Source organism: Myotis yumanensis, unplaced genomic scaffold, assembly GCF_028538775.1.
Source record: "Myotis yumanensis isolate MYYU_CA2020_CCGP unplaced genomic scaffold, mMyoYum1.0.hap1 SCAF_9, whole genome shotgun sequence".
NCBI classification, from domain to species: Eukaryota; Metazoa; Chordata; class Mammalia; order Chiroptera; family Vespertilionidae; genus Myotis; species Myotis yumanensis.
Window position 1 is genome coordinate 36,671,960 of NW_027223760.1, and position 25,558 is coordinate 36,697,517.

The 25,558-nt window shown below is 36.9% G+C and overlaps 1 protein-coding gene across 1 annotated transcript in view; it reads left to right on the forward strand.

Moving 5' to 3' along the window:
- Window positions 1-25,558, forward strand: part of CNTNAP2 (contactin associated protein 2) — a 1,802,564-nt gene that overhangs the window by 605,044 nt on the left and 1,171,962 nt on the right. The window contains exon 3 of the mRNA XM_070424092.1: window positions 5,013-5,206. Coding sequence (XP_070280193.1) covers window positions 5,013-5,206 — 194 coding nt within the window. The remainder of the gene's footprint in view (window positions 1-5,012; window positions 5,207-25,558) is intronic.

The window sequence follows — 25,558 nt, forward strand, 5'->3', positions numbered from 1 at the left end:
TGCATGATAGATCAAAGAGAAACAGGAAACTTTTTATCCATCTTTCCACTATGTTCCTCATGCAAGCCTGACATTTGCCCTCCCCTTGAAGTTAATCACTATTCTCTCCACATATCCTTCTGCGAAGGAATAAGTTTTAACATATTTTTACTTGTTTCAGATTTTTGCTTCTCTTAAAGTTATCAATAAGTTCTATTCTTTTAAAGTGATTAATGGGATTAACTAGTTTATGTTAATTGCCTCCTTATTGAAAATTGTAATGCAGCAAAAAATAGGTAATATAAGGAAATGTATTCTGCAATATTCTTTGCAGGATTAATTAGGGGAAATAGTCTAAATTTCAACAATCAGTTGAATATACTTTCTCTTCCCTCATATAATAATTGTTTGTTTACTTCAATGGCCAAACCACTTTGTTGCTTTTGTAACACATCGATAGGCCTTTATACACAATTATATATAGAATTTCTCCTAAGTTTGGAATAAAATATCCAACAGACAGGAAAATATATTTATAATCTCTTGATGACTGGGTACATTGTTATCTGAAAAATTTAATGCTCCTCCAAAATTTTACAAAATTGTAGGTGAAGTCTGCATGTGGATGATATATTACCCTAGGTAATATTAGATACTACAATGAGAAAAAATACACATGAAAATAACACACAAAGTAGAAAGCAGAGACAATTACTTCATATCACCAGTGAGCAGATTTTCAGGAAAGTGGTTCCAAGGAGGTTTTGCAGACTGCACTTTCCAGAACACAAATTCTGAGATGGAGACTAACACATAGGACTTTATTAGGGAATGTTAGGTAGATGAGACCTGTGGAAGGGAAGGGGATGAAGAGGAAATAGGCAGGGGGAGAGGTCGAGATGCAATGCAGTCTCAAAGGAGGTTTCAACCAATTCTGCAGGGAGTTTTCCCAAGTTGGATCGAGGGGCCTGGACCTCTACAATCCCCAGTCAAGCAGCCATTGCATCTGTACAACCCCAAGAAGGTGCATGGCCTTGGGTAAATCCCTCTTTTTAATTCTGGAAATTCCTGAAGAGGAATTACAGCTCACTAGTGTCTCTGGCAACACAGAATTACAGAGGCACCAAGTCCTCAGTCATAAAGGCCGACCTCAGTGGCACATCACAGCCTCTACCACAGGAGGTGTTATTTGCAGGGAACATGCTGATAACTTCAAGGAGAATCAGTATTTTCCCAGTTTTATTGATGTTTTGATTATGTATAGTACAACATCAATATAACAGACTAATTTGGGTGAGGGGGTGTCCATTAAACCTGCAAGCCCATTATATAATAAAGTAGGTTTTCTGAATGCCTGTTTTAAAAAATTGACAAGTTAGTTTACCTGTTTTTACTTATGTAGGCATGTTTGTGTAATCAAAAGTACGTATGAAAAGTTTAATTTCACAGAATAGTTTTCTATATGTATTACTGTATTTTAAAGTTATACTGAGTAAGTCTAGGGAATGCATGCATTCACCCGTCGCCCAGAGTAAACAAATGGCTGGGGCTTGGCTAAGTGCACATGGAAACATCGGCCTGCATGTGTTAAAACTGCTGCAAAAAGTCATGCTGAAGGACAGCAGAACCAGTTACCACGAGAGCTGTGTGATCACATGCTAATCATCTCCCATACTTATGAGTGATGACTCCTGGATTAAAATATGTAGACTATAGTTGTAAATATGTAATATTTATTTACTATAAATAAATTGCTACAGTGTCTTTTTTCAACATACAGCCTATTCACTAAAATTTGTTTAAAATAACAGTGAATTAATAACAAAAAATAACCTATTAATTTAATTTTAAGCAAATTTTGCTTAAAAGGATTTTAAAATTAACAGAGTGTTAATTTTCACATATGAGATACAGACCGGAAATTTTATCCATTAAATCCGAAGTCCATTCAATCAAGGTCTGTAAAATGGAGAGTTTACTGTATTACCTATGACTTCGTGCTACAACAACAGAGTTTACTACTTGTAACAAATGTAGTATAGCCTACAGAGCCTAAAACATTCAGTAATTAACCCTTTACAAAGAGAGTTTGCTGGTCCTTGATCTAGGGTTCACAATCATCAAATAATATATCACCTCAAATCAACGAAACTCAATACAGTATATATTTTTCTTGCCTTCTATCCTTTGTACTATTCTAGTCATACATTTTACTTCTACATCTCTAATTCATTGTTACTGCTTTTATTTTAAACACTCAACTATCTTTTTGAGAAATTTAAAAACATGATCAAATATTTTATACTTATGGACATGTTTACCAGGTTCAGCAAGTTTCTTCATGGATATACTGGTACTGGTATGAGTTTCAATACAGTAATTTAACCTTGGAGCTGGAAAACTTCCATTTCTTATAGCACACATCTACTGGTGATGAATTTGCTCAGCTTTTGTCCTAAATATCATTATGTTGCTTTCATTTTAAAGGATATTTTGGCTGGATATAGAGCTTTTTGTTGGCAGCTTCCCTTTTACCTTTTTTGTTGTTGTTGTTCATCACCTCAGATATGCTGTTTCATTGTCTTTCAGCCTGAATTGTTTTTGCTGAGATGTTATTGCCTTCTTCTTACTTTCAAGATTTTCTCATTAGCATTGTTTTTGTTTGTTTGTTTGTTTTACCAAGTGATTGTGAGGTGTCTTGGTGTGTTTTTCTTTTATTTATCTTTTTGGAATCTGGTAAATTTCTCATATATCTGGGATTATATTTTTCAACCATTATTTCTTCAAATGAATATTTTTCTTCCTAATTTCTACTTTCTCTGCTTTTAGTATTCAATTTGCATGACTGTTAGGACACAATATTATCCTATAAGTTAGTGGAGTACTGTTCATTTTTAAGCCTTTTCTGAGCTTCAATTTGAAAGGTTTATATGACCCTATATGCAAGTACACTAAAGTCTTTTTTCCCCCTCAACTTCTAATCTGCTGTTAAGTCCATCCATTAATAGTTTTATTTCAGATGTATTTTTTAGTCCAAAAACTTTCATTTTTTAAATTTTTATTCTTTCTTTTCTCCATTAAGATTGTATATTTGTGTCTTCAATATTTATACATTATCTTTTTTATAAGTGGCACTAATTTATAATCTCTGTGTTAAAGACCTGGTCTGCTAATTTTATCATCTCTGTCATTTTTCAGTCAATTTCTATTAACTGACTTTTCTCTGGTAATAAGTCATTATTTTGCTGCTTCCTCAAAGGTCTAGTATTTTATAAAATTTTTCTACTGGGCATTATAAATGCTATGTTGTTGAGTTTCTAAACTTCCATGGCCTTCCTAATGGAGTGTTGAGTTTTGTTTAAGCAAGGACTTATTTATCTGTGGGTAAGGTTGATCTTTCTTCAGGCTAGTTACCAACCTTTGTTCAGATGTGTGCAGGGTAGCCCGTGTTTTAGAGCTAACTTCTTCTAATCCCTTTCTGAGATCTCTACTGAAACCTAGGGTTGTTCAACAAGTTTGCTCAATCTTGTCTCATCTGAAATCAACCTAGTCTCATCCCTGGGCATCCTCTGGTTGCTCATTTGAAAAACTCCCTCCAGGGGGTCTTGAGGAGAGTTGGTTTCAAATACACAGCTCAGTTTTCATCCAGAGTCGGAGCTGTAGAGACTCATTGGTGGTCCTGTGCAGCTTCTCGGGCCTCTTGGCACAGCTGCCTCTCTCTGGAACTCTGTCCTCGGTAGCTTTGCTTCTGATTTGTCTCTATCTCAGTGATGCTGCTGTGTCTATTTGGGATACTCCCTCATGTGCTGTGATCCAGAAGATGAACCAGGCAGAAAGCCAGGAGCTGGCAGTGCTCACCTCACTTGTTTATCTTCTCTCATGGATCAGGGTCCTGCACTGACTATTGTCCAATCTCCAAAAAGGGTAATCTTAATATACACTGTGTCAGGTTTGTAAATTTTTGTGGTGGGAGAGCTATTCTATCATAGCTGAAAGCAAAAATAAGCCATATAAACATAATTAAATGAATGACCTACCTATGATGATTTATAAAATGATTTTATTAGCATGGTCCTCATTGAATAAATTTATTGTCAGCCTTTAAATTCCTTATTTGAAAATGATGCATATATTTTGGTGTACTCTGAATTGGATAATGTATTAAATATTTTTCTCTTATTTTCTCCCATTAGCAGCCAAACTCACTCAAAAAATTATGTTGCCTGTTAACACCAAACATTATGCCATATTTTCTGTAATGTATTTATGTGCAACCACAGTTATTTTACATAGTGGTATAAATTAGGAGCCTTTTTGTTCTATATTAGTGCCATTTTTCTAGTAAATATTTTTGCATTCTTACTACTTACCAAGTATTTATTATATTTTGCCAAAAGAATTTCATTTCATTTAGCAACTCGAATTATTTTCCTAGAAATGTGATTATTAAGAGTCATAGGTTATATATTTCTTAAGGGTTAGTGAACATATTGCCTGATTTACTAACTTAGTTCTCATGAGTACAGAGGCTTAATGTAACACTATGCCTTATCTTAAGAACTAGTGTTCTTTGAACGCTGACCTTTGACAGCAAAATATATTTTAGAGTTGTGTATAGTTACGTTTTGTTACATTTATAATCTGCTAAAAGATAAAACCTTGTGTGAAGAATTAATAGATTGTCATATATTTTTCCTAGTGATTTTGAGTTGAAGAATTCATGGTAAATTGATCAACCCTCAGCCAATTAGACTTTGACATGTACTAATAAGATCTAATTGAGGAATTATGAAGACATTTGCTCAGGAGAAAATGAGCACATAATTATACCATAAAGAGGTTAGAGCATCACTGTAACCCAGCTGGAAGAATATTAGTGGAAGTCCCAGTGGCATCTGTAAAGGACATTTCATAATATCTGTGTGAAATACAGCACTGCCAAGGCCAACTATAAGATGGAAAATAATCCATTGTCAATTATAGAAGTTTAACTTTAAATATCTATTCTCCCCTTTTGTCTCTACTTTGTTCAGGTGCCGGGGGATGGTCTCCATCTGACAGTGACCATTATCAATGGCTTCAGGTTGACTTTGGCAATCGGAAGCAAATCAGTGCCATTGCAACCCAAGGAAGATACAGCAGTTCAGACTGGGTGACCCAATACCGCATGCTCTACAGTGACACTGGGAGGAACTGGAAACCTTATCATCAAGATGGGAATATCTGGGTGAGTCATTGTGGGAAAGCAAAGACACACAGTTGACAAAGTTGCAGATGTGTGATCCTTGACCCTCTCTGCCCTGGTGTGGCCTGGATTTTTTTTCTTGTCTTTGTGTTATTATTCTCTGGTACTTGCTAAATAAAGAAAGAAATGCAAACAAAGGACAAGGAGGTGGGAATACAGATCCACACTGCTGTGTGCTCACCCTGCACCATGCCTTTCTCATAGTGGTGGGAAAAATCTTATCTTTCAAAGTGAATGTATCCTCTTCCCCAAGTTCTAGTGTATTTCCAGGCAAACAACACCTCTCAATAAAACTGTTTAGAAATTTAAAAAAAATAATTATTGGGTAAATAACTTAAAGATGATAGAACACTATAATTTCTTTAAACACTGTATTTTGAGTTACTGTATTTTTGTCTGGAGGACCTTTCTGAAATGGTACAAATTGTTTCCAAATCCTGAACCATGAGTTAACAAATAAAATGAAAAGAATTTTTTTTCCTGACTTAGGTTTCCAATGTTTAATCCCACTCACTTTTACTTGCCTCAGATTGTTTCTATTGAAGATATTTCATTAATATCTTCATGTGAAAAGGTCTTTGGCCAATGGAGTGACTTAACCTGCTGATGAGTGCTGGGCAGAGCAGATCACTTCCTGCTGGAAGCTCGTCCCATTTTCTATTTTGCTTCAACCTGGGTTGTTTAGATGAAACTTTACCCAATAGTTACTGACCATTTGTATATGAAGAGAAAGGTAAGGTACACGTATGGTTTTCTTTTAAAATAGAAGAAAATGGAAGGCCAGCCATAGCTCTGGAGCACTAGACACCATACTGAGCATTCCTTCCCTAAACATTTTTTTTAGCATCATCTCACACCAAAAGGTTGCAGGTTTGATCCCTGGTGAGAGTGTTTTTCGGGAGGCAATTGGTCAATGTTTCTCTCCCCCTCCTCTCTCTCTAAAAATCAATAATAATAAAAAGAGCTACCAATTGCAATAATAGGGTTTTTTTTTTTCCTTTTAGAAACCTTATGCAAGTTCCCCATCATTCCAAGTTTGCTAAAACTTTTGCAATGAATAGCTGATGAATTTTTTAAAATATAAGTGTATTTATTTATTTTTAAGTTGATTTTAGAGTGAGAGGAAGGGAAGGAGAGACAGAAACATCAATTGGTTGCCTCCCATACACACCTTGACCAGGGACCAGGAATTGAACCAGTGACCTTTTTAGTGCACAGGACAACACTCAATCATCTGAGCCACACTGGCCAGGGCTAGTTGGTAAATTTTTATCAGCCTGTTTTTGACTCTGTTAAGATACTCACATGGTTTTTCTCTTTGGATATGGTGCATTAATACATTTCCTCAGGACCAAACATTTTTCAATATTTGAAAATATTACTGTCCTTCACTCTGAGATGTATGCACATGTCAATATTTCTCTATTAAAAACATTTGTGAAATATATCTATCTATCATCTCTATTTCTATCCATCTATTCTTGTTGACTGAGAAACCGTTTTCTCAGACTGAAATTTCTGCTTAGGGCAGTGGGTCTCAGTCTGGGCTATCCATTTGAATGACCTGAGAAGGTTGTAAAGAATGTAGATGTCAGGAATACCCAGACACATATAATCAGAATCATCTAAGTAGAAATTAGACATTTTCAATATGAGTAAAATATTGAAATAATGAAGAAATAATCTAGAGAAATAGGAACAGTAACATAAGAAATTTCCCATTTTATATAGTGGTTGAAACTCTTATTACAGATCTGTATTCACTTATTTATTTTATTATGAGAAAAAAATTTTAAAAAGTTTAACCCATTTATTCCTAAAATATTTCAATTCCATTGGAAAGTTATGTGTATTTATTACACTTGAATAAATTAAAGTACTAAAATTTGAGTAATCTATTTGAGTTGAATTATTTTAAAAAGCAGCCTTGACCAAAATCAAGTAATGCCATTAATATTAAACAGGAAGAAAGATGAGGAGGAAAAGGAGGAGGAAATTCAGTTTTTAAAATTGTGTTTTTCACAGTATTAGGCAAAATGCTGAGGATTTTTATTCTGATCAGTGTCAACTCTTGGAGAATTTATATTTTGAAAGTCCTTAAGTAATATTTTGTGAGTAGCCAGAGTTTAGAGCAAAGATTTGAGGCATATAGGAGCCAGTACTATGGCACCAGCTTTTGAGAAAAGAAAAAGCTTTTATTGCTAAGTTGACACACAAGGAGACAGGAGGCAAGGCTCAAGTCTCTCTCCCTGATCCAGGGTTAAAGGCAAGTTGTATGGGGTCTGTGAGAACAGGTTGGTATGCAGAAGCATTCATGTGGAAGGTTTTGATTGCAGAGCTTTGGGACTTGGCCCTTTAAGGTAAGTCTAGAGGCCTGGTGCATGAATTTGTGCACCAGTGGGGTCCCTTGGCCTGGCCTGCGGGCTTGGGCCTAAACAGGCTCTCTGACATCCCTTGAGGGGTTCTGGATAGGGAGAGATCACAGGCCAGGCTGAGGGACTCACCGGTGCACGATCTGGCCTGGGGAGGGATGAAGGAGGGTTCTAGGGTGTGTCCGGCCTGTCTTGCTCAGTGCCAATTGGCCAGACCCCAGCAGTACGCTAACCTACTGGTCAGAGCATCTGCACCCTGGTTGTCAGTGCATATCATAGCGAGTGGTTGAGGGGCCTTAGCATATCATTAGCAAATTACACTTTGATTGGTTGAATGGATGACTGGATGACCAGACACTTAGCATATTAGGCTTTTATTATATAGGATATGGGAAGGGGCTTCAGCACCTCATCTTTCTGGACAGCAGAAAGGGTTCTGTGCAGGGAAAAAGACTGGTTCCCCGTGCAACTGGAGGTCAAATTTCTCTCTTCTGCTCATGCTTTGGCTGCATGACTTGTGGTTTTGGACTATTACTCTGAAAAGCAACTCAGTACCTTGTTAGAAATAGGATAGTTTGAGCTGGTTCTGCAGTTACACTGGCTTGGGTAGATGGTCATTTCCACAGCAGTATCCAATGATAGTAACTGTTATGTGAACTAAGGATATAATGACCTGAAAAGTAAAATGTGATGCTAGAGTAGTCCTTTTGAAATAACTTCTATCAAGCCATGATTGTTTTGCAAGAACATTTGTATGTATATTGGGATGTGTAAGTTGTAGGAGGCAACTAGTGGGGAAAATGTCTCTTTGTTCAAAGTTTTCATCTCAAGATAATTCAAAGTCTCAAGCATAATTTATTTATTTTTTTTTAAAAAGTGGTTTTCAACCCTGGATACACAATGGAATAACCTAAAAAGTTTTGAAACACAGGGATGTTGGGTACCATCTCCAGATGTTGGATTTAGTTGGTCTAAGGTGCTACCTGGGCACTGGGATTTTAAAGCTCCCCAGGTCATGCCAATATACAGCCACCACTGAGAGCCATATTTTAGACTGAATTTTGGCCATGGGGAGAGTGTGGATGGAGACATTTTGTTGTGAAAAACAATAGTAGAACAGAAAAATTAGAAAGGACATTTTTTTAAAGTTGAGTAGAGACTGAGAGAGAGAGAAAGTGACCAACCACCTAACAGACCGATCAACTGGGGGTAGACAAGGTTCAGATCACAAGCTCTTCCTATAAAACACTCATTATTTTCTACTCTCTAAGGATTCTAATCTAAAATCAGATTAGCATGTCGATAAAAGTATTAGAGGGGCTACAAGACAGACTCCAAAGTATTTCCCATTTCTGCTTTTGGTAACGTTTTCATCTCACAATTGAGAGAGTATCAATACTCTCCTATCATACTGTGTTCAGGTAATAATGAAGATGGCTGCTAAAATGCAGCAATATCTGAGCTTTAATTCGTGTATCAGATTCTAAGCAGTTAGGCATAATCCCGTGTTAAACACAGAGACATACAGTCAAAGGGCTGAGTAGGGTAAAATCTTCCAAGATGACAAGGACTCTTTTGGCAATATAAAAAATTATATTACTTTTAATAATCAATGACAGAAATGTTTTAATCATTATGATGTATTCTAAAAGACAACATTCATTGTTTTCTAAATATTATTGAGGACTTTATAGTAAATGTTTTAACATGAATTAAATCATTAAAATTTAGCATTTACAAATCTCAACAAAAATACAGTTTGGTTTAAGTTTATTAAAAATGATAACTAATATTGGATTTTATTTTAATCCAACTATTATTTAGCTACTATTTTGTAGACTAGTAATGTTGGCAGCAAGAATGGCACTGGGTATTCGACTGGTGGGGTCAGACAGGATATCAGTTCAGTAACCTCGGTACTTGAGTTCTGGCTAAGAAAGAATTCAGAGCCAAGACTAAAACTATAAAAGAAAGTTTATTTAGAAAGTCCCAGAGATAGAAATGAACTGTAGAAGGAATGGGCTCAGGAAACAATTTACAAAGGCAAAAGAAGAGGTCCTTTGAGCTTAGGAGAAAGAAAGGTAGAGGTCATGCCCTGGAGGGAAGAAGAGTGGGAGGGAGAGGAGAAAGGCAAGGCCAGGTCCTGCTCCCAGGAGAGAGAGCCACTCTGGGTCCTCCATTGAGGGTATGTAAGGCTGGGGATTTTAGGGGAGGTCCCAAGGGAGCATCTCAATAGAACAATCATCAGCTTTTCAGGTGTGTCCTTTCAGGGTCATGTTCCCCACTGATTGACCAGCCCTGGGAGGGGGGTGGGGGGAGCAGGGCATCATAGTCAATACAGCTGGTCCTGGTGTCAGTCATGGCCTTGTTTGTCTGGTTTTGCTGCTTTTCTGGGCCTGGAGCTGAGAGATAACTGAGGCCGAGATGCATTTGATGCAGGTCAGAATCTCATTGTTCTGCACACTTAATGCTTAAAGGCTGTTCTTTGGCCCCCTTTGTCATTCCCCCTCTAAGGGCATCAAACCTGCAGGACTAGCCACATGCCAGGGGAAGAAAGGTCAGGGAGGGTCCAAATCACATGACCAGTGATATGGAAGGTCAGGGGGTCTAAACTGCATGACCAGCAATATGCTAGGGGAGCAAAGGTTACTCTGGGGGTGAGGTCCTTATTTTTCGAGTTTTGCCCATTGCTAGGTACCCAGGGCTTTCTGTCCTGGTCACCTTCTGTACCTGGGCCATCATCCTTGCTCTGCTAATGTCTGTCTAATTGTCTACCATAGTGACATAGTAAAAAATTGTCTGTAATTTAAACATATTTTTCTTTTAATTTTTTTTCTTAAAAGATGACAAAATGTTTATGTATTCCTAATTATTTTTTAAAGCACTGTTTATCCCTTTGTTAATGTAGGCACGTATCAGACTGTGATCATGACCACTGAATGTATTAGATGGAGAATCCCACAGAACAGAAATATTTTATTATATTTAATAACATGGTTAGATACTCATCAATAGCATAGGAATATATAAGTTCATATTCTCTAAGCCAGTGATTCTCAACCTTCCTAATGCCGCGACCCTTTAATACAGTTCCTCATGTTGTGGTGACCCCCAACCATAAAATTATTTTCGTTGCTACTTCATAACTATAATTTTGCTACTGTTATGAATCGTAATGTAAATATCTGATATGCAGGATGTATTTTCATTGTTACAAATTGAACATAATTAAATCATAGTGAGTAACCACAAAAACAATATGTAATTATATATGTGTTTTTCGATGGTCTTAGGCGACCCCTGTAAAAGGGGTTAGAGCACGTTGAGAACCGCTGCTCTAAGTAATGTTAGATAGAGTGTTCATTTGACAGATATGTGATTAACCTGGATCTCTTTGTCTCTTATATGCTTTCTATATACTCATGCACACGCATACATAAAACTTAATTGATTTTAGTAAATTTGAAACATTTAAAAATCTGAAAATCAAGTCGTAGTTAACAGATTAATTTAGTAATTTCTTTCATTTTCTGAATATTAATAATTGGAGCAGTGTGCTCTCCACTTTATTCTTAACCAAAGATCCAATCAATCAATATTTGCATAATAAAAGTTCCCAAAATATCTTTCTAGATTAGCCTCTCTAACCAGGTGTTTGGCAAGTGAAAGCCAAGGTAGGCATTTAAAAGTCTGAATTCAAGTATCTAGTTTCATTGATTTGGTTTATAAACTCAGAGAAGTCACTCTGTGCCTCAAGTTCCTAATCAGAGAAATAGGAAAAACACCTATTGGGAGATTTAAATGAGATTGTGTAAGTAAAGAAGTTTTGCAGACTACAAAGATTTAGCAACATGTGTGTTATGAATTGCCCGTCTTAGAAGCATTCTGTAAAACCAGGGCAGTATTTTTCAGTGAGAATAGTCTCTCATGATAATTTTCAGATATTTTTTAGTCCCCTTCTTTCCTTACCTTTTACTCTTCTTCTTGATTGAAAATAACTGAGAATATTTCGGGTGAAAGAAACATGACTTAAAGTAGGAGTTGTAATATGGAAAAATTGTGGCATATTTTCCACTTAACAAATAAAGTGACTAGTGGTGGACAGTGAGTATAGGCTGGGCTTGGGAGGCATGGCAGTGGGCAGACCCAGCTCTGAGCCAAGTGCCACTGCAGTGCTTGTAACAAATTATCTGTTACCTACTGATGCCCATGTGTCCAATGAGCCATGTAAGAGGATATTGTTTAGAATCAAAGGATTATTCTGTCCTATCCTTTCAACCATTCGTTGTAGTGGTTGCACTAATTTTCCAAATCACTTACAAATATGTTCCAGTTATAAAGGTGAAGCATCGCTGTTTCACAGTTCAGTAGTATATGGAGATTCTTTCAAACAGATCTAGAATTTTTTCCTGCATGTGAAATTAGGGAAGACCTCCATCCCGGTGTCTTGGTCGTATATCTGCCATCAGATGATAACATCTTCAGTTTCTCTTAGGATACTGACATAACACTTTTTCAGAAATTGATGGGAATTTTTCTTTGTTTGTTTATGTATACAACTGCATTGTGGCTGCCATCAGTCATTGGGGAAAGCACCCGGCAGGCACATTTGAAATAATTTTATCAACACTAGTAGCTTATTGAGAAATAAAACACATCAGAGTTATCTGCATTAAACCCTTTCTAACATGACCGTTGGCATAAATGGGGTAAAAACTTTGGGATTTGTATAGAAGAAAATCATTTTCAAGGTGAATTTATTGTAAGCTTTTTATTTCTCTGAAATAGATTTTTCTGTTTACACCTCTCTCAGCCTGGGTGATATTTTAAAAGTCTCATGAATTTTAATAAGTTGAGAGGATATTGCAGATCCTTTTGCATATACTGTAATGCCTCTACTAGTGAATTTTGATCACCTTCCTAAATGTACATTTGTATTGTGAGAGTCTCATTTTAAGAGGTCATGAGACTATGTCTTGTGCCAATTTGTGAAACATTTAATATTCTACACATATACAAATAAATAGAACCATTCTCAACAACATGGTTACGTATTTGCTTTTTACCAAAAATTTAGACTATAAAAATTTGATGTTATTAATAATAGAGAATATATTGTTGGCATACACTGTTAAGTAAAGGAAAATGATTAAGTGTATATTATAAGATTTATTAGAGGCAATAAAACATAGTATATAATTGTCCACAGTTTAGTGCAATTTTCATCTGAGACAAAGTAGGATGTATGAAATCCTTGTTCTAAAATGTTAAGTATATTTGATTGCTTGGCAAGCTCTCTGGAAAGGGAAGGACTCTGAATACAAATAATGATGTTTTTAGTTGCTTATTTTACTCTGGAGTCAAATAATGGAGATGCTAATATTCTTACTAGAGCAGGGTTGGATTTAGGTGGCATGTGGCTAAATGACTTAAAGTGAATGCAATTTTTACGGAGTATTGATAGATAGGTTCCTACCAATATTTTGAATAAAATATTAATTCCCCCATGTAAGATGCATGTCTCTGCTCAAGTGGTAGCTTAGTGGAAGTTGGAGGAATATTAGTATGCCTGACTGGGGGAATTTAGAGCAGGAGAAACCAGTATGTCGTGTGGCCATGGCCCCTGAGAGCAGTGAAAGGAACAGCTCTGAGGTGCACTCTGGAATCAGACTAATAGGCCCATCATCAAACTTCCTTCATATAGATCTGTGTAACTTTCGGCAGATTCCTTAAGCTTTCTGTGTCTAAGTTTCCTCATCTGTCCAATGCAACTAATAATGGTCCTTACTACACTGCAGTGGTACTGCCCTCAATAGAGATTACAGGTATTGAATTATGTGAAGAGTTTAGAAAAATGCCTGACACCTATTAACCACTCAATTATTATATTTGATAAAAGTGAGACTTCTAGATGCATTGCTATAGTATATTGCATTGGCTCTGTCCTTCAAAATTCAAAATAGCCTGCTACTTTCACTTTACAATAGCTTTTCTGTACTAATGCATTGGCATATGTATTGTATTACAACTGTGCTTCTTAGCCTGAAATGACTATTAACTCGTTTCTAAGTATAATTGGGAATGCTAATCTAATTTATGACATTTGAGTCATGATCCCATTCACTGTCACGTGGAGTCCCATGCATCACAGTATAAATTGTGTCTGGATAGTTCCTATTCTGGGCAAGATGGAACTGGGAGGGTGTGAAATTTTATCGTGCTACTTGGAAGAGTGCACAGGTTAAAACTTATGAATTGTTTTTGGGGGGAAATTTTTAAAAATATATTTTTATTGATTTCAGACAGGAAGGGAGAGGGAGAGAGAGATGGAAACATCAATAATGAAAGAGACTTATTGATCTGCTGCCTCCTGCATACCTGCCACTGGGAATCGAGCCTGCAACTTGGGCAGGTGCCCTGACCTGTAATCAAACCATGACCTCCTGGTTCATAGGTAGGAGCTTAACCACTGCGCCATGCCAGCTGGGCTATTTGTGGATTTTTTTAATTTAAATTTTCAAACCACAGCTGTGGGGAGCTGATACCCAAGAAAGTGAAACTGCAGATAAGGGGCAGGGGTGGGGGTGGGGGAGCAATATGCTGGTTAGCCAAGCAAGTAGACAGTCTGCAGACAGAGTCAGAGGCCCCTCTGAATGTCAGATACTCAAAGCATGTCTGTGGACCGGTAGCATCAGCATCGCCTGGAGCTTGTTAGCAATGCAGAACTTCAGAGACCCACCCATGCTTTTCAAATCAGAATCTGCATTTTAACTATATTCACAGATGATTCATATACATGTTAAAGATAGAATGTGTTCTCAATATTTGAGGAGCTCTCACAGGAAAAATGAATGAGAATTGCCCTTTGTGTCTACAAACCAAAACACAGGAGTAGAAAAATTAGAATTCACAGTGCAAATTGCACACCAATTTATGGAAAAGAGAATAAACTGACAAACAGGCACTCACTGAGCAGCTACCAATTATTGAGGGTTGAAGATCAACACAATGACTGCCTTCAGAGGTAAAAAATAGAGTGGCAATGCTAAGTACATAAATTTAAATTACAGTGTAGGAATATATGTATCCTAATGGATAGAGCTTTGCACTGGTTGTTCTGGGAACACACACACAAAAGGCCTCATTCAGAGTGGTTGAAGGTCATGGTCAGCAAAGGCTTCTTGAAGAGCTAAGTATTGTTGCTAAGTAGGTGAAGAGTTGGTCATACAGAGAAGAGAAGCAGGAAGTCGTGTCCTCAAAGGAATCTTCTACTGAAATAGGTAGGAATGGATAGTGAGACACTATAAATAATCCGGTCTCTCCCAAGTTCTTTATTACAAACCTACAGATAAAAATCCGACCTTTCTTTAAAATTTTGCAATCATATCTTTGGAATCTGTAACGTTTAAGTTATACCATGTGAATATCCAACTTTGGAAGGGTGTTGGAGTTTGTGCCTTCTTCGAGGGCCCATCTCTGTAATACTCCCAGTACAGAGTTCACTGTCAAGCACATAATACATGTTTAAGAGTGTACAATTGAGTTGAAGTACCTCATTCTGAAGGTAAATGGGCGGAAGCTGAGAGACATGATGTTACTTAAATCCAAGGCACACATTCAGGTCTACTGACCCCAGGACTCAATATGGAGCCAAATACTTGTTTTGTTTTATTCTTGGTTTAGCAAGAAACCCCATTACTATAATGACCACTTGCTTATTTTGACTAAATGAAAGCAATTCGATTGCATACGCAATACTTACAGGACAAGATAGTGCAGGCTCAGGTGCTAGACTTCAGATATCAAAACGCTGCTCCAACCCTTAGTAACAGTGAACACTGAACCACATTAGTGTTTAATGACAGCAAGCAAAGAGCTGATAGATCTGTCCTTAAGAATAACAAAATCTAATTTTGAGGATCATAACTGTAAACAAAAGCCTGGTTATCTTGTGCAATTTTCTGTATGCTTGTGCGTCATGTGACTGTGAAGATATCTCCACATTATATTTCACTTATACACACAATTTAGCCAAGTAACTAATTTAGTCCATGTTGACTTTGAGAAAGAACTAATAGGATGTTAAAATGTCTCAGCAAATAAATTTAGTTCACTTGAATCTACTAGCTTAATTATATTCTGTATTATCATCCTGGTAAAAAGATGTCCTTTGGATAGCCTGTCTGAATGGTTCACTCCATTTCCTGCAGTGCCCTTTCATGGGCCTAGAAAAGGAATAAAGCAGAGACTTCAGCTGCTAGGAAAATTATATCATGCTCCCGAATGGAAAGATTATTTGAGATACACTTCTGCATTTCTCCCATGAATTTCACTGACATGCTTTGATGAGACAGTGGGTCTATTGTAATTGACATTGGCATGAATTAATAAGAAGCTGAGTGGAGTCTATGAAAACTCTGTCCTGGGATGGAGCAGAACAGTTGAGAAACTTTTCCTGGACCAAATGACAAATAATATCAGGCAATCAGCACTTACATAGGGTTCATTATATGTTCAATATACTTTATCTCATTTAATCTTCAAAACAACATAAATGTAATAATGTGGATGATGATGATGATGATGATGATGATGATGATGAAGTCCATTCTATAGATGCAGAAATTAAGGATTAGAGGAGGTAGTGCATTCCTTGGAGTATGTGGTGAATTAACAGTGGAGCTGGGATTTAAAACCAGGGCTTCCTCACTAATTAGCCTGTGGTCTTCACCATTATGGCTCCCCTCAGCTCTCCCTTTCACAGTCTACAGGAAATGTGGTGACCACCACATTTTAAATATAATGTGCTGCCCATATAGGTAATAGTGTGACATATATACTATACATCCTTTTTATAAAGATACCAATATCCCCCAGTGTGACCTCATTGTAACTACTTATGATATGCAGTGGCCCTGTTTCCAAATAAGATAACATTGTGAGGTACCCAACATATGTTGGAGTTTGGACCTCAACATATGAATTTTAGTTGGATATAATTCACCACATAGTACCTAAGTACTAGAAAGTACTTTATAAAGTTATAGCATTAAAATCTAATCACTACCACTATGGTGGTGGCAGTGTTGTGTACATTATAAAGAATATGTACTGGGCCGAAACCGGTTTGGCTCAGTGGATAGAGCGTTGGCCTGCGGACTGAAAGGTCCCGGGTTTGATTCCGGTCAAGGGCACGTACCTGGGTTGCGGGCACATCCCCAGTGGGATATGTGCAGGAGGCAGCTGATCGATGTTTCTCTCTCATAGATGTTTCTAACTCTCTATCTCTCTCCCTTCCTCTCTGTAAAAAATCAATAATATATATATAAAAAAACAATATGTACTGGTCTTATAAGAAAGACAATAGCTTCTAAGAGGAGTTGTATATAGCTCCTCATGAACGCAGGAATTATGCCTGGGTCAAACCATGAGAGATTGGTTGATACCTAATTAGATTCAACACTTTGCATTCATTTATTTATGAGCAAGGCTGCAATGAAACACTTCCATAATTATTTTTCTTGGGCAACAAATGAGCCAAATATGTGTTTTTAAAATCAACCCTTCACCCTATCCCGTGAAAACTATTTGGCCTTTAAAAAATGCCCAACTTTCAAATCTCACATAGCAGTTTACTCTAAATTAAACACCATTTGGCACTATGAACATAATCTCATTCCTGGAGATATGTTACTTATTAAAAATGGGATTCTAGAGAACTTGTATTCTAAACTATTGCAGACATTCGTTCTGTCCTAACAAAAGAGCTCTCTCAGAGACTCAAAGAAAGCTCTCTCAAGGACTCAAAGATAAAGCAGTTTAGTCCTATTGGATCTTGAGATTTAATTGCTAATTCATTTGGGCTATAATGGAATCTATTTTTGAAGACAGGCAGGTTTCATTCTTGAGCCCTCACAGTATTCTTCAGGGAAGGTTAGGAAACACAATCCCACCATCTCCTATATGAAAGCTGAGTTGCCCACGGTGAAGGTATTATTCATCCTATGCATTTAGCAGGCACAATTGTTCATGCCATTCTCACAGTGACTGTCCTGCTTGTGTATTGTTCAGCTTTGTTATAGTATACAAATTGGAAAATAGAGCTGTGTGTGATAGCCTGAGAGCCACAGAAAAAGACGGAGATTTTATCATGAAGTTATTCAGGCTGTTTACATTCAGCCAGGCACAAACCAGTGTTTGATAACAGAACCAAACAAATACACAAGTTCCCAGTTTCTTTGAAAGGATTTTGTGATTCTGATACCAGAAGGCATATATAGTGGGTTTGTCAAATGACATCCTATCTAATAAAGAGGGGATATGCTAATTGACCCTCACACCAGCACAAAGATGGCAGCGCCCACAGCCAATAAGAAGGGAATATGTTAATTCACTGCCACCCCTCAAAGATGGCGGTGCCCACAGCCACAAGATGGCCAGCAGGGGAGGGCAGTTGGGGGCAATTGGGCCAACAGGGGAGGGCAGTTGGGAATGATCAGGTCGGCAGGGAAGCAGTTAGGTGTCAATCAGGCTGGCAGGGGAGTGGTTAGGGAGTGATCAGGCTGGCAGGCAGAAGTGGTTAGGGGCAATCAGGCAAGCAGGCAGGTGAGCGGTTGGGAGCCAGGAGTCCTGGATCGTGAGAGGATGTCCCAGATTGGAGAGGGTGCAGGCTGGGCTGAGGGACACCAACCCTTCCCCCACCCCTGTGCATGAATTTCGTGCACTGGGCCTCTAGTATTAAATAAAAAGGTCAGTGTAGGATTAAATATCTATAATTTGACAGTTTAATTCTTGGAATAAGGATAGGAATATTGCATATTATCTTTTCCTGCAGTAATGTCAATGTTGTTGTTGTTAAAATTTTAAAGTCAAAGACTAAAGACTAATAATTCAGATAATTATATTTTGTTTGGAGTTGTGTTAACTTAGTGGTTCTCCACCTTCTGGCCCTTTAAATACAGTTCTTCATGTTGTGAACCAACCATAAAATTATTTTTGTTGCTACTTCATAACTGTGATGTTGCTACTGTTATGAATCGTAATGTAAATATCTGATATGCAGGATGGTCTTAGGCGACCCCTGTGAAAGGGTCGTTCGACCGCCAAAGGGGTCGCGACCCACAGGTTTATAACCATTGTGTTAACTGATAATGAAATAAAACACACACACACACCTGCACACTCAACTCTTACTAAAAATAACCATTATTCTTCCCCCAAGTTATATAAAATATGTGCATATTTAATAGAATCATTTATATTTTTCCACTGATACAATTGCAGTGCATGGGTGTTAGTTTGACTAAGTTTGAACTCCACTGATAATACTACCATTCATCCAGGACCTACCTGATAAGTGCTCTCTGTCAAATACTGTGACAAGATGCTGAAGGTCGAGAGACCAAGTTTGTTCCCTGGTTTCTTTGTGCCCAAAGTCTTTGCTTTCTCCATTATACCAGATTTAAGAAGATGTAACAGTGGGTGATTTCATGTAAGTTCTCAGAAGGGTTTATTTGTCTTGTTAAAAGATTGGGACTCAACCACTAGGACAGTTCCTTATGCATCGAATGTGCTTAGTAAATGTTTGTTAACAGATTGACAGAGTTATGGGATTTGGTGGACATGGGGATATGTAATAATAATTGGGTGCACATTTAAAAAATAATAATGTTTATTCTTGATTTATATGTGTCTAATGCCTACTGACAGATGTTGCACACACCTACATCTATTCTAAGAAGTTAAAGTGTTGAAATGGCATTTGGGGGAAAGCTCCAGATTTGAACAGGGGAGAAAATGTAGCAGAGGTTGCAGCAGGAAGGAGGAAAGAGGGAAGCGGGGAATACTGGCCAGGGAAGCAGCTCTTCTCCCCTCAGACCTGGTGGCAGCTTGGGGATGCTGAGTGAAATGTCAAGAAGCTAATGCCAAATGCTGGATGCTGGGTCAGTTACAACATAGACAGGCTTCTGATCTCATCAAGGCCAAGTGGCAGGATGGCGGTACAGGTTGTGAAATGTATGCAGCAGGAAAATACAGGGCACAAAAGAGCGTATATTCTGTTTTCATTTGTACAAAATGCAATAGGCAAAACCAGTGTTGGATGATGATTTTCTCTGTGGGAGGGTGGTGGCTGGAAGGGAACACTGAGGAAGGCTTTGAGGGTGTGGATAATTGTTTCTTGAGTCAGGCGCTTGTTAAATGTGAGGAGATCATGAAGCTGTATGTTGATGTATACCTTTCTCTGACTATATTAAAATTCAACAATAAGTCTTAGAAGACAATATAATTAAACTTGAAATGAAGGTCCAGCTCTGAGGGAGGAGGAACTGAAGGAAACTTATTATTAAAATTGCTCTCTAATACTAAAAATATTCGCAGGAGAACAGCAGTGGGCCAGGCAAAGGGAATAACCAGAGGACTTAGCAAAGGATCTTAAAAGCCTACTCACAACATGTAGGGGAATTATTTCAGTGTTTTTGTAAGTTCAGTGTTTATGTGCTCACATGGGGCTCTATTCACACTTAACATATGGATCGCTGGGATACTGCCATCTATTACTTGCTAATGAAGATAGTTATTTCTAAAGAAACACCATGATTGACTCCCATTGCCTCTGTCTTGAAAACAGATGAGCACATATAAATTATGCAGCTCACTTGCATAGGAACCAACAGTTACACCAATCCAGAGCAAAACCTAGATTGTTTTCCTTACTTGCAAGATGAACTACTAAACTTACCAAATTTCATTCAATATTATTCTTACCATTGCCATGTATGTATGATAGAGAATGTTTCCATGTCTAAAGTGTCCCCCAATTAAACATGAGGAAACATAGAACATGGGCAAAAATATGAGTAGAGAGCTCACATAACAATTATAAATGTATTTATTCTTCAGCCCAACCATTAAGCTTCTAGGAATTTACCCTAAAGACACAGCTTAATAGTGTGAAAACACATGCACAGTTTATTCCTCACAACATTATTTGTGATGACAAAATATTGGAACCTACTCATGTGACCAAGTACTGGAGATTGGTTGAATAAACTAGGCTCTATATGCAAATGGTTACCCTGCAGCTGTAAAGAACACTGAGAAATAGCTCTGTGAATTGGTGTGGGGTAGATTTCCTGGATATTTTGTTAAATGAAAAAAGAACATGCAAAGATCATTTATTGTCTATTAACTTTTATGAAAGGAAAAGTAATGAAAAAATATGTATATATATATTGTTGAAGCAATTCTGAAAATATTTAAATATGTAATATATAGAACAAATGAGTAAATGTGTTGATAGTGTCAGGAGCCTTGGTTCTTACTATGAAGAAAGTAAGAAATATATAGGGAATAGGCAAAAACAAGAAGGATGCTCGTTAAAAGTATTTGTATGTAAATATGTGCATGTGTATATAAAGTTACACATATGTTAAACACAATTTATTTATTTATTTATTTAATTTATTTCCTGCCTCTGCCTATTAACTGAGTCTAGAAACAAAGACATTCCAGTAGCAATGAGCATATCTAGTGCAGACCTTAGTTACTAATATCATATCCACTGAAAGGAATCAGATCTGCTTGGAAAAATTATATTAGGTTTGGTCAAGTAAGGTACAACTTAAGTTTGAAACATCTATTCATATTAGAAAAAAAAGGCAGAAATGATAAGTAATGACATAAAGGATACAAGATCCCCTAGAAAAAATTTATATTGGCTATATCTGGACAAGTTGAGCATAAAATTAATTAAGGTGTTTAGCCGGTGTTGCTCAGTGGTTGAGCTTCCACCTCTGAACCAGGAAGTCATGGTTTGATTTCCGGTCAGGAAATGTGCTCAGATTGTGGGCTTGATCCCCAGGGGGAGCGAGCAGAAGGCAGTCGATCAGAGTGAATTTGAAAGTGGAGAGACGTAAGACAGATGAAATTAGCTTTGAACAATTTAACATTTTAACAACATCTGTTGGAAGAGGCACTATGGGCTGAGACTGAAGAAAATAAATAACAGTTGGATCTTGTTCTGGAAAAATCCCTGAGATCTACTTTGGTTAGCTTTCTCTCAATGGAAGGATACTTACTACTCTCTGGAAAGAGTTTTCAAACAAATATAATCTACAAATTTTCTGCATTCATTTATTCTGTTCAGATATCAAAAAGAACATGCCTCAGTGAGAAATAGATTTATATTTACATTTTTCTGTAATTAGGTATAAATATTTTCTACTTTCCCTACCAATTCTGAGATTCATTCACATAAGGTGATCTATTTTTAAAATGGTTAACTACCCCATATTTAAAAATTCCATCTGCTCAAGGTAGTCATATTTATAAATAACATAATCTAGTTTTTGACATTTTTATTATGGTACTTTAAACTTATTGCTTAATATTCCTCTCCTTTGGATAGATTTTGTTGTACATTATTTATTTTACATAATGTTGTACACGCCTGCATAAGTGACTTTCAGCCTTTATACATTTGGAAAACCAGGGAGAAGCCAACATTGAGAGAAAACTATATTTTGAAGATGCCTCTCTAAGAATGAACTCTTGAAAGCTACATGGGTTTTGCATTTACATATCAGAGGAAAACTTGAGAAAAAAAAAGACCAAAATGCTGACACAGTACATGGATTCAGATACAAAGAGTGAAATGATATTAAAAGCAATTGAGATTGAGCATAAAAGTTTGAGGCAATTTATAGAAAATTACATTAGATTTTGTTTTAAAGAGAATCTCCAAAATAGAACATGGGCACCAAGAACATGATCTGTCTCCTTGCTTAATGGATCAGGAACACATGTGTTAACAGAGTAAGGCCAGAACAGCATCATACATGAACTCCTATAGGTACTAAAGGATATCGAGTTTTTTAAAAGTCACTAAAATCAAATCCTAACCCTAACTCTGACCCTGACACTTTACCAAGGCATCAAACTCCATGCCTACACCAGTCCTAACCCTAACCCTAACCTGTAGTTGCCTAGTAAGTATATATTTGAACGTGAATTCAACTTAAATTCTCTAATAAAAACCCAGTCATGTGACAAGAAAAAATAACATATAACATCTATTTAATATATTATGATCACTAAAATATTAATGTATTCTTATTTCTTATTGACCTGAACTATAATTTGGAAGAACTCTATTATTTAAAGAATAATCAAGTCAAATGGAACACAAAAATGAAAGTCATTTCTCAAATCACTTTATTGATAAAATAGTTATTTGAGTATAAGTAGAAGCAAATTGTACTGCAGAATATATTATTTCAGAATAGCAATTACCAACAGATTTTCCCATATAGTAACATGATTAAATTAGGGTGTATATTAAGGTTGATAGGATTATAAATGTCCTTTTATTCTCTTTTATTCATTACATTTTTGTTACTTAATTGGTAAGAATTCCTGAATTCAGGGGGGAAAAAATCAAGAAATTAATAATGTGGGAGAGGATCACCAAGCCCATGTCTCTTTCTCCCTGGTCACACAGCCTGATTTGTGGTCTCCGTTGCAGTTAGATGCAGGATGTAACTCTTTGCAGCCAGAGGAATGCGGTGGGTAGTCAATTTGCTCCCATGGAGCCCCACACTCTCTACTCCTCTCTGCCAGCCAAGGGTGGTGGAGCCCCACGATGAGACGGCTGGACTTTACATCCCGGCCTCTCTCTATAGCCTATCCCACCATTCATGCATTAAATCCTCTCATGTTACTTATTCTGAGTCACAACTTTAGAAAGTCTCTTGTGTTTCTCATCTCATCTCATCTTCACTCTAGATCTCATTAGCATATAAATATGCATTTATTTCTTTAGACTTTGAAAAACCGTCTTGCTCCCCACCAGGGTCTATTCCTTTGTTCTCCTTTGTTTCAAAAATTTCTCAAGAAATGTTTTGACTTGCTCTTTTCAATTCTCTTCCGTTCTCAGCCCACTCAAACCTGCCTTTAACTCTCACTTTCACAATTGTGTTTCATCTGCCTTCACAATTTAATAGAGTTGAACTCTTCCTCCTTCATGATATACTTTCTGCAGTTTCTGGGCACCAACCACATTCTTTTGGGTTTCCACACACTCAATTTGTTGTTCCCTTTCAGTCTCCTGTTTTTGTTTTGTTTTGTTGTTTTTTTTTGTGTGTGTGTGTGTGTTTCCTTGTAACCAGGATTTTTTTTTTTAACTGTTAGAATACTCCAGGAATCAGTCTCTGATTTTCTTTTCTTTCCATCTTCACTCACTCACTTCCTTGGAGATTCCAGTCTTTAAATACCAGTTATTTCTCTTCTCCATACCTCATTTGCTTTTAACTCCACTACTCTGGGTGATTAGTACAAATAATTGGAATTATTATTGACTCCTTTTTAATTTCATATATCATATACCATCTATTAGAACATCCTGTTGCTCAACCTTGCAGTATTTCCAAAATCTTACTACTTATTGCCTCTCTGGTCTGAGACACCACCTATTTCTTGAATGATTATAAGAACTTCCACTGACATCTCTATTTCTATCTCTGCCCCCTTATGCACAAACAACCACAATTTAAAAAATTGTATATAAATGTGGTCATGTAACCACTCTTGCTTAGAACCCTACAATTATTCACCATTTTACTCAGAGTAAAAGCCAGTGTCCTTATTTTGCCTACAAGGCTGTATAAGACCTGATTCCCTGTTACTTTTCTTATCTTAACTCCTCCTCCTCTTATTCACTCAGGTACTGGCACACTCATCCTGGAACACTACAGAAATCCCATTGCTTTCAGGTTTTTGAACGGGATATTTCATCTACCCACAATATTCTTTCCTCTTATACCTCTTTGACTAACTCTCACTCGTGTTCATGTATTTGCACAAATGTTTCCTTCCCAATAAAGACTATCCAATGCGTTATTTTTAATTCTGTTGCCTATATATACCTACTCCAAAGCACTCATAATCACCCTTCAATTACTCTACTCTCTGAACAATTTCACAGCAATTATGGCTTTTCATTGTTTTGTATAATTTGCTTACATATTATTTTTGTTTTGTTTTTTTGTCTAGAATTTAAACTTTGTAAGAGCTGGAATTTGTTTTTAAGCCAGTATATGCTGAGTGACTGGCTATAACAGTCCCTGCTACATGATAGGCACTAAAATATTTGTCGAATAATTATTGGGATAGAAAAAAGACTGTTTACAAAAAATGATTTTATTCTAGCCTTTTCATGCCATCCAGCTGTTCTTTTGTTAAGGTAATGTTATTATATAAGGCTAATATCTATATTAGTACATTAATTTTGTTTAGAGGACTTCAACTTTATCATCTGAGTTTACAATAAGTGGGAAAAATGATATATTTATATCTATCTAGTATCCATATGCCTCTCTTTCTCTCTTCCTCTCTCTTGACAGGTATATAGACAGATAGTAGATAGTGTAGTTGAGAGAGAGAGAGAGAGAGAGAGAGATGTCAGAAAAGGATGTCTGCAATTTAGGATTTAGTGCGAGAAATCTACCACAAACGATGTCTTTTTAAACAATTTTCAAACCTCAGGCATAAGCAATATCTTTATGAACGATTTAGAGAAAAAAAGTGCCACATACCCATCCCCCTGCATACTCTAACTCCACCTCTGGTTCACTCCAGATCAGAGGAAAGGGCTGATGAAGATCAAAGGAAACTTGCAATTTCTGGTATATAGAGGATAAGAATGAAAAGATCAGAGTCCACAGGTTTGAAACGAAAGTGGCTATCTAGATGAGGTGTGTACCAGATAGAAATTGGATGTTCAACTTTAGAGAAAGATCAGAGCTAAAAATAGAGATATGGGAGCCATAAACCATGCGTGATCAATGGAGAGGAAAAGATTGTATGTGGTTACTCAGTGAGCCAATAGAAAGAGAACAAAGAGCCAATGAAAAATCCAAGGGAAATGTCTACTAGTAAATTCAGGTGTCAGGCTGAATTTAGGGAA